We start from the raw sequence: 10,246 nt of genomic DNA on the forward strand, positions 1-10,246 counted from the left end.
GGCTGCCATGGAGCCCTTAAAAAAAAAAGCCAAACTGAGTGCAGGCTTCGTGGCACGGTGGGTTCATCCATATCAGAGTGCTCACTCAAGTCTAAGCTGCTCTGCTTCCCAGCCACAGTCCTGCTAGTGTACCCAGGAAGGCAGCGGAAGCATGTGTCCCTGCCACCCACGTGCAACGTGCGGATGACAGGTTCTGGGTTTTGGTCTGGCCCAGCTCCAGCTGCTGCAGGCATTTGGGAACTGACTCAGCAAATGGAAGATCTTTCTCGCTCGCTCTCTCTCTCTGCCTTTCAAATAAATAATTAAACCCCCAACCCCCCCCAACACATACAAACTTACAAATACAACACAGGGGGGCCTTCTGCATTCAAATATTTATATTAGAGTGGAATAATAAATAAGGACATAGGCTCACTAAGAGTACTAATTTTCCCTCTATCTGTACACTGCTTTGGAAGACTGGAACAGATTGCTGTACCAGTTGAGAATTTCTAATCTAAAAACCTGAAACATGAAAGGCTCCAAAACCAAACCCTTCTTGAAGATTTTTATTTATTTTCATCTACTTGAAAGGGAGAAAGACAGAAAGCACTTTTCCATCTGCTAGTTCACTCCTTCAATGCCCATAAAAGCTGGGGCTTGGCCAGGCGGAAGCCAGGAGCTCAGAACTTAATCCTGGTCTCCCACATGGGTGGAAGGGACCCAAGTACTTGAGCCACCACCTGCTGTCTCCCATGGCATGCAGCAGCAGGAAACTGAAATCAAACTGACACTCCAATATGGGATGCGAGTGTCTCAAGCAGTAGCTTAACCACTGCACCAAACACCCGCCCCCAAAACCAGAACTTCTTGAACATGATGGAAAATCATATACCTGATTTCATGTGACAGGTCACAGTCAAAACAAAGGTGCATTAAAAATACTGCATAAAATTACTTTCAGGCTGTGTGTACTTCAGAAAGTTAATAGAAAATGGAGTTAAAAGATAAGTTTATTTTGGTGCAACCATGAACTTTTAGAAGATTCCTCATATAAAGCAAGGTTAGATGCATGAGGCAATGGCAGGGAAAAGTCACTCCCTGGGTTAACGTGCACAGATTCCCCCAGAAACACCTTGTACCTTTCTTCATCATGTCTCGGTCCAAGGCGACGTTTCTCTGGGCAAGATTGACTTCTGATCGAAAATGGAAACGCCTGGCTCGCTGTTCTTTCTTCTCAATTGCTTCCTAGAAAGTATAGAAAAAGTCAAGGAAGTGAAACATGGAAAAGGAAAGTTAAATTATCACATGAATCGGCGGCAACTCCAAAACACATCAGGGGTCAGGCACTTGGCCCGTCAGCGAGGAGTGAGGAGTGCCTGAGTTCAACGCCAGCTCTGGGTGCTGACGGCAGCTTCCTATCCGTGCAGACCCTAAGAGGCAGCAGCGATGGCTCAGACAACTGCACTCCTGCACTGAGCTCCTGCTGCCACCTTGGGCCCAGGCAGCTCATCACTGGCATGTGAGGAGTGAACCAGAAGATGGGAACTCTCTTATTCCCTCTCACTAATTTAAACACAAAAATAAATCTGAAATACTGAAACTGAACAGTTTTATAGAACACTGGATTTCATAGTCTATGGTGTGGGAGGGCCCACGTGAACACTGCTGTATACTGTAATACTCTGCATTCTATCACAGCCTATCGCTGTGGCTGGGACACAGGAGGAATTCAGCAAGCATTTGCTGATTGAACGAATAGTGCTGTCCAGTTCCTGAACTATTAGCAATGATGCCAACAAATCACAGCTACACAACCTCAACATTCCAATTCCCCGGGTACAGAACTGAGGCCCAAGTCAGAAGGCTGGAGGTGCCTGCTCACGTTAAGGGGGACAAGCTTCTGATTCTAGGGCTATTTCTAGGAGCCTCTCCCCATCACCACCACTTCCATCATCTGTGGGCACAGTAATCACACCTGGCACACTCCGCCACGTTACATCCGCCCAAGCAGTCCCCGCCCTAAAGCTAGATCCTCGTTTAAAAATAACTCTGATGCAAAGACACACTCTCCACTCTTCCAGCCTGTGTCCCCGGAATTGCCAGTTTTCACCTTTAAGTGACAAGAAGCACTGATGCCTCACTGGAAAAATCATCTACGTTGTGAGTTTCTCCCAACACCTAAGATAAATCCAGGTCCAACTGCCCGCCTCTAGTGGCTCTTAAGAACCCTGCACTAAGAAAACATTTTCATTTCATTCTACTTCCACAGCTGTCTAAAAGATGATCAGTTCTCTTTCTTTTGGCCTTTCAGAAGTGTAATTTAAAATTCTGTGCCAAACTTAATTACACACATTAAAATCAGAAAGAATATCTAAATTGGCTATCAGTGCTTAAAACAAATATGTATTAGCTATTTATAACAAAAATCATGGGTTTGAGCAGCATTCAGTGGAAGAAAGGTAATACTCTCAGGTACCGGGTGGCTTGGCTCTTAAAGTTTAGATTGTGGGGCCCGCGTTGTGGCATGGCGGGTAGAGCCGCCACTTGCAAGGCTGGCATCCCATGTGAGCACTGGTTGGAATTCCGGTCCCTTCACTTCCGACACAGCTCCATGCTAATGTGCCTGGAAAAGCAGCGAGGGATGGCCCAAGTCCTTGGGCCCCTGCACCCATGTAGGAGACCTAGAAGAAAATCCTGGCTCCTGGCTTCAGACTGGCCCCGCCCTGGTCCTTGCAGCCATTTAGGGAGTGAACCAACAGACTGAAGATCTCTCTCTCTCTCAAAATCTACCTTTCAAAGAAATAAATCTTTATGAAAAAAATAATAAAGTCAAGTTTAGATCACCACAGTCAGAAAACCTGTTTTTCAAGTCTGTGACCCATGAAGAATGAAGACATTTACTAAGCACCTACCACGTGCCAGGCACTTTTCATGTTTTCTTTCATTTAAAGTAGAAGAGATACATATTTTCTAAGAAGAGACACAGCTCAAAAAAAAGCATTCTCGGTACAAAGCTTTTTCTTGGAAATGGTTAAGCGCAGGCATCTAAGTACAGTGATTTTGATCTTTTTGTGGATGAGGAACACAAAAACGCTGCCTGGACACTTTCAGGATGCATGAGGGCATCACTGACGGTATCACACAGTTTCCCTCAGGTTTAATGCACTGACAAAAGAAAAGGAGGAGGTTAAAAATATTCACTGTTTTGCAGGTCCTAGGGACCGAGTTCACTAAGCTCCCCTGTGTATCAAGCTGAACAAACCGTGGCCTCTCTTACCTTGGAGGTGACGTCAATCCCGGTGATGAAGCTGCCAGCCTTGTTTTCGTATCTTCTGCTTGTGTCCTAACACAAAAGGGAAGGGTAAGAAACGCCACCGTAACTGAGGGAAAAACCCATGACAAACACAGCCTGACATCTGGTTATTTGGGACAGTTGTTCGTGTCAGCAACCCTTCCCCACCACTGACAACCCCTCATTAAGAAGCCCATCCCAGCGACTCCAGGGTACCAACCAACCACTCCAACAAGATCAGAGCCTGTTCAGCATCAGCTGGAGGTACCCACATAAATGAAAACCTAAAGGTTCTCGTGAAAAATGTCACAGAGGAGGCACAGCCTTTCCACCCCGGACTGGACAAGAGTCCCCTGCCAGGCCACCAGGTGGAGCACAAGGATGGCGTGCACTCCTCCAGACCTGGGGGACCCAGCGAAGCGCAGCGAGAGATGGGACCTGGACCCGGACACACAGGATACCACACACCGCCTCGGCGCTCCTCAGGCCTCGGGGCCCGCCCAGGCACCTGCCAACCTTCCTGACCTCTTCTCCCGCTCTCCCAAAGGCTGCGCCAAGTTCCCACCCACCCCTGCAGGTGCCCCTGCTGGGAAGGCTCTCTCAATCTGCACACGGCTGGCTCCTTGTGTCACCGAGGGTTCAGCTTAAATGTCACTCAGAGGTCATCCTCTCTCTGGCCATCCTACCATGTTCCTCTTCCCCCTCTGTAACCCTCCTCACCTCACCCCTGCACCCCTGTCCCATTAACCTTTTCCTCACAGCATTTAATGCTAATGAAAATTACTCATTGTGTCTCCAAGAGGGCGTCTGATCAGGACACTGATCAAGCGTCTAGGACTGCACCTGGCACAGTGGCGCTTACAATAAACACATAATGAGTTAAATGAATGACCTATAATAATTCTCACTTCACAACGTAAATGAAGTAATGAATAAACGAGAAATGCCATCTAATAGACTGTTCTCACGGTGCTGTTTGTCATCTCCAGTGTCCTACCTTAACCTCTGCCCGTACTCAGTTTAAATGCAAGATATGGGGGCAGGCATTTGACAGGGCAGGTAAGTCACGGCTTAGGTCACCCACATCCCAGGAGGGAGCGCTGGGTTCAGATCCTGGCTGCTTCCACTTCCAATTCAACTCCTTGCTAAAGCACACCCTGGGAGGCAGCAGAGGATGGTTCAAGTGCTTGGGTTCCTGCCACCCAAATGGGAAACCAAGACTGAGTTCCAGGCTCCTGGCTTTAGCCAAGTCCAGCCCTGGCTGTTGCCAGCATTTGAGGGTTGAACCAGCCGGTGGCTAATTTCTGTTTTTCTGACTCTCTCTGCCTTTCACATAAAGGAAAATAAACAATAAAAATTAAAAAATCATAGTAACAAGACTTGCTGAGATACAGCTTGAAAAAAAAAAAAACCACCCATAGCTGGTATTGTGTGGGAAATTAAAAATTAAGTACACGAAAGGAGCCATGCAGCCTGACACCAGTTCTACCAGCCGGACAGACGGCCACCAAGCCACACGCCCACGGCCGCAACAGAGGCACCCCGGCCCATGGCTGGTTTCACTAAGGGTCGGATGCCGGCGCCACGGGTGCGGGGCTACACCGCAGTGGAGCTGCGCGGGGGAAAGACGACCCTCGAGTGGCAGCAAGCAGAAACATGGCGAGTGTTGGCCGCCGCCAAGCCTAGCCTTCCAGAGAAAGGGTAAGGGCCATGTCTAACGGACACCAACCCCACAGGCACAGGACAGGACCCGCAGCGGGACCTGGCAGCCGGCGCTACCCTCACTGTCCCTTCGGGCCCGCTCCTGGTTCGGCTCCCGCCAGGGGCTCCCGCCGACCTCAGCCCCAGCCCCTCCTCGCTCACTCCCGAGCACGGCCGGGCTCGAAGGACCGCCAACGGGGTGTCCTCGGCCACCTCCCAGCTCTCCCCCTCCTCCAGTCCGCCCGACACCCATTTCCGGGCGCCCCGGCGTCCTTTCTCTCGCTCCGCGTCCCTGCTCCAGCCGGGTGCCCCCGCCCCCCGGCGTTCGCGCCCCTCTCCCCCGCTCTCCAGTCTTCTGGCTGAGGCGCCGGTCACCCCCCCTTCCGACTCCTTTCGGCCCCCTTCAGTCCCCTCCGGCACGGGACGCTCGCTCCGCGACCTCCTCCTCGCCCCCAGCCCGTACCGGGATCAGTTCCTTCAGCGAGCGCCGCACCGGCACGATCTCCAGCTCGCCCTCCTCCACCTCCATGGGCTCCGGCTCTCCGCGCTCCAAACCGGACTCTACTTCAGGCAACGAGAGCGCCAGGGCAGGGCCGGCCGGGGCCTCCGCCTTCACCGACACTCGCAGGCCCCGTACGGCCGCCATCGCTGCCCGCCGGCCGCACCACTGAGAGCCCGCCCCACACACCCGCCGGCTAGAGCGCCGCCGCCACAGCCCACAGAGGAGCCGCCGCCGCTACCTAGAGCGTCGTCTGCCTCTGTCAGAAGGACGCCCACAGCGCCGCCGCCCCCTGGCGGCGAGAGGGACCCCAGCCAGCTGGGGCGGGGTCTGGGGTGGAGAAGGCGGGACCGAGTGGGGATGGGGGCGGGCCTGCCGGAGGCGAGCGGGTGAGGTTTGTGATTACAGAAACCGGACAGTCAATGCTTTGAGGACTACACCTGCACTGAAAGCTAACTTTTCCGAGCCACTACTCTATGCTTACAAGCGCTTGAACCCTTAAACAGGAGTTAGGAGTTAGTTCCTATTATAACCCGCATTGCACACAGGAGGAAGCAGGTAGAGACTTTTGCCCAGGGTAATGCCTGTTTAAGGGATAAAACCTTGGTCTGAGCCTTGGTGGTCTGCATTTGTTTGATGGATGGCGCACAAGGTAATGATGATCTTAGACGGGATGCGTGGCCTGCATTTAATTAAAATTTTCTTTAATTGCATTTATTTGTCAGCGACAGAGATCTTCCATCTGCTGGTCCATTCCCCCAAATATCTGCAACTTCCGGGCCTGAGCCAGGCCGAAGCCAGGAGCCCGGAATTCAGTCCGGGTCACTAACAGAAGACCAGGAGAGTGGGCCATTGGGGCAGATGGGGGAGCGGGTCTCAAGGAGGGCATGAGCAGATGTCAGATGCAGGTGCACCTCCCCGGGGGAGCTTGGTTTGGCTCTCAAGCCCCGATGGCCCTGGAGAAGGCAGGTCCATGCTGGGAGCTGAGCAGCAGGGACAGCCCTTTTGAGAAGCTGAGACGTGTGTGGGGGAGGGTGGCCAAGTGGTCCCTGTGAGCATCCCTTTTCTTTTTCTCCTCTAACTGGAGTTGGCCCCTCCCTTTCCTTTATCCTTCCCCCTCCCACCCAAGGATAAGGGGAATAAAAATGGTGGAGCCCTACCTGTCCTGGGGTAACAAAGGGCAAAGCCATCTGGAGACAAGACGCCCTCGCTGTGACACCAGCGGCTGCTGGCGGCAGGAAGGTGGCCCAGGCACTGCCCGGCTGGGAGGGATGCTGTGCCGTGGTTTTAAATGGGACGCACCCAACCCAGGGCCCCTGGTTCACGTCTCCTTGGACCACACACAAGTTGATAGTCAAGGGAGGGTTCATGAGGTAGCCGAGCCTGGTGGAGGAGCTGGGTCCGTGTCCCCCATGCCCTCAGAGGGAAGTCCTCCATCCGAGCCCCCACCTTCGCCTCCCCTGACCACTCAGCATCATAGGCACGGACAGCTGCAGACCCTCATGTCCGGCTTCCTGTTGGAGTCTTTTCTGGAACATTCTGAGGCCCCTCAGACTCACCCTGCTGGGGCCATCCCTGATCAGCACAGTGGCCACTCCAGGGGGGCAGCCTGGAAGCACCAAACCACCTCCTCTCCCCCCACCCCCGGGCATAGCAGGGGTGTGGCCTCTCGAGGATGGCTCATGCCCACCTGCTTCCCCTCCCCACCCCACCCTCTGCCTCGATTCCATCCTCCCAGCCACCATCACACCATCGCTTGTCTGCACACCTCAGTGCCTCACCTCTGGGCCCTCTCTTCTTCTGGTTCTTCCACTCCTTTTTTTTTTTTTTAATTATTTATTTATTTGAAAGACAGAGTTATGGGGGATGGGGAGAGGAGGAAGGAGAGAGAGAGAGAGAGAGAGGGATGCTGTGTCTGCGGGTTCACTCCCCCAAATGGCTGCAACAGCCAGGGCTCATCCAGGCCAAAGCCAAGGGTCTGGAACTCCATCTGGGTCTCCCACGTGGGTGGCAGGGGCCCAAGCTCTCAGGTCATCCTCCACCGCTTCCCCAGGCACATCCGCAGGGAGAGCTGGATCAGAAGCGGAGCAGCTGGGACTCAAACCGGCACGCCGATGAGGGATGCCGGCAGCAAAGGTGGTGGTGTAACCCGCTGCACCGCCACGCCGGCCCCACTCCTGTTCTACACCGTAGCCAGAGCGGCCTTCTCAGCACACGTCCTCCCAGCTCCTGCTCACTCTCCATCTTCATCTTGCTCCACTCCTGACTCCTCGCCCCTGACATCACCACTCCAGTTCTTGGGAAACATCACACTCTCCTACCCCAGGGCCCTTGCACCAGCTGGTCTGTCAGTTTAGAGCTGTGTTCCCTTGCTCCCCCCACCCCGACCCACCTTGGTCTGTTCAGTTTTAGCTTTGTGTCTCAGCCGGAGCCTTCTTGCCTCTGGGAAACCGTCCTAACCGTCCTCAGAGAGCCACTTGCCACAGGCCTTTCCTGTGCAGCCCCTCTGTCGGCTCAAAGTCATCCAGGCACACACATTCGTGTCTGTCTCCTGCAGTGGGCTGTGAGAGCCACAGCCTGGCTTAGTGCCCAGCTCAGCGTCTGGTTGCAGAAAGTCCTGGGCAATATTGAGAGGTTGCTGGACGGACATATCAGAGGGAAACGAGGCCTCTGGCCACACTGGGTCCAGGAGCACAGAGCTCCAAGGCCCTGGCCTGCCTTTACCATCTCTCACCGTTCTGGGCCCGAGCTATTGCTGTCCATTCTGCTGCGCATTGAGTCCACCTGGGACGCGTGGACACTGGGCTAGTGGTTAGGACGCTGGCTAAGACACCCATATCCCTGATCGCAGTGCCTGGATTGACAGCTGCCTTTGGCTCCTGACTTCCGCTTCCTGCTAATGTGCACCCTGGGAAGCAGCAGGCAGTGGCTCAAGCACTTGGGTTCCTGACATTCGTGTGGGAGACCTCAGTTGAATTCCCAGCTCCCAGCTTTGGCCTCAGCCAAGCCCCAGCCAGCGTGGGCACTGGGGGAGTGAACTAGCAGATGGAAACTCTCCTTCTCTCTGTCCACCTCACACTAATTCATTAATTAAAAAATAATAACAGGGCGGGCATGGTGGCACGTGGGTCAGGCCACTGCCTGGGACTCCAGCATCCCACGTGAGTGCCTGTTTACGTCCTACGCACTCTGCTTCCAACCCTGCTCCCTGCTAATGCACTCTGGGAGGCAGTGCGTGATGGCTCAAGTCCTTGGGACACTCGGGTGAAGCTCCTGGCTCCTGGCTTTGGCCTGGCCCAGCCCTGACCATTGTGGCCATCTGGGGAGTGAACCAGCAGAGGGAAGACCTCTCTCCTTCCCTCTCTGCCTCTGTCATTTTGCCTTTCAAATAAATAATATTTTTAAAGGAAATAGCAAGACTATAAAGTAAAAACAAAAGCCAGCTGGGGAGCTGGAGAGGTGACAGACTGCCTACTGTAGGCAGGCAGCACTGGTGACGGGGCGTGTCGCCAGGTGCACCATTGGGTGACTTGGTCCTTACGTGAGCATGCGGGCCCACACATACACACACTGAGCTGATTACCGTGTCGCCAGGCAGGGCCATCTCACGGGACTGCCGTCAGCTGTGCAGCCCATTGTGGGTGCAAACGCGGTCATGTGGCGTGTGATTGTCCGTGACCTTCCAGAAAAGGCAGACAGATGGACACAGTCAGGGAGTGGGGCAGTGACATGTTCTGTATGATGCTGTGATGGCAGGTGCAGCCTTCAACGTCTGTCAGAACCCTAGAACTTACAACACCAAGCAGACCATGGGCTGTAGCTAACAACCGCGTCGGCTCATCCATTGCAGCAGGAGCCGCTAACACAATGCTGGTAAAACTGGATGCCAAGGGCACGCGGGGAACCTGTCCGCTTTCTGCTTGGTTTTCCTGTGAACTTAAAACTCTTTCCAAAAAAAGAAGTCCATTCATTTTTTTTAATTTTAGTCCTGACACCTGGGCCATGTCCCAGCACATTCGAATGTGAAGCTCAGAGAGGGAGCAAACGCAGGCACTGGGACTTGTCCCAAGCTGCCCTGGAGACCCTAGCTAGTGTGTGGCCAGGTGAAGAAAACCGGGAAGAGGGGCGTGGGGACCAGGCCAACCACAGGGGGGCGCCCTTTCTCAACTCTGGGGAGGCTTCCCAGCGTGGTGGGTGGAGACTGCCTAGGAGGAGGGGGAGCAGCTTGGGCTCAGGCAGGGGGAGCCCTGTCCTTGCGAAAGCTCCAGCCTTAGGCAGCGCCCCTCTCGGGCTCTGCAGGAGATCGGAGTGAGAAGAAGGAGCGCCCTTGATGCTGCAGATCTGCACACGGAGATCCATTCCTTCCCTGCTAACTATGGCCGCATACGGGGGATGGAGACACCCGGGGCTCAAAGTGCAGGCAGCACCGACCGTAGGGACCACAGCTAGCTAGGACGGAGAGTGACAGGCCTGCCGGAGGTGGGATGGTGAAGACCCGGGAGTCCACGCAGAGGGTGTCGCACAACCACTGCTGACTGCCCTTGAAAGTAGAGGGGCAGAGCTGTGGCTCATCCCTGGGGGAGAGGCCTGAGCAAGTTTGCAGGCCGAGGGGCAGGGCACAGAGAGTCAGAGAAGGGGCCCACCAGGAGTCAGTAGGGAGAAGGGGTCCCCAAAGGAGAGGCCTAGGTCTTGTGATTCCACCAAGAGGAGCTCTGGGCAGGGGATTCAGCGGGTGGCATAGTGCATAGGCAGCGCAGGAGACAGCCCTAGAG

General features: G+C 54.3%; 1 protein-coding gene across 2 annotated transcripts in view; it reads right to left on the reverse strand.

Annotated features, from left to right (window-relative positions):
* The window catches only part of NCBP3 (nuclear cap binding subunit 3), a 34,536-nt gene extending 28,848 nt beyond the window's left edge, over positions 1-5,688 (reverse strand). The window contains exons 1-3 of one of the 2 annotated variants that reach the window (XM_008270875.4): positions 5,439-5,688; positions 3,260-3,325; positions 1,122-1,227 (exon numbers count right to left, since the gene is read on the reverse strand). In XM_008270875.4, coding sequence (XP_008269097.1) covers positions 1,122-1,227; positions 3,260-3,325; positions 5,439-5,621 — 355 coding nt within the window. In that variant the 5' untranslated portion in view covers positions 5,622-5,688. The remainder of the gene's footprint in view (positions 1-1,121; positions 1,228-3,259; positions 3,326-5,438) is intronic. The other variant, XM_008270876.4, reaches the window with a different exon arrangement.
* Between the last annotated feature and the right edge of the window lie 4,558 nt (positions 5,689-10,246).

Source organism: Oryctolagus cuniculus, chromosome 17, assembly GCF_964237555.1.
Source record: "Oryctolagus cuniculus chromosome 17, mOryCun1.1, whole genome shotgun sequence".
In the NCBI taxonomy this organism is placed as follows: domain Eukaryota; kingdom Metazoa; phylum Chordata; class Mammalia; order Lagomorpha; family Leporidae; genus Oryctolagus; species Oryctolagus cuniculus.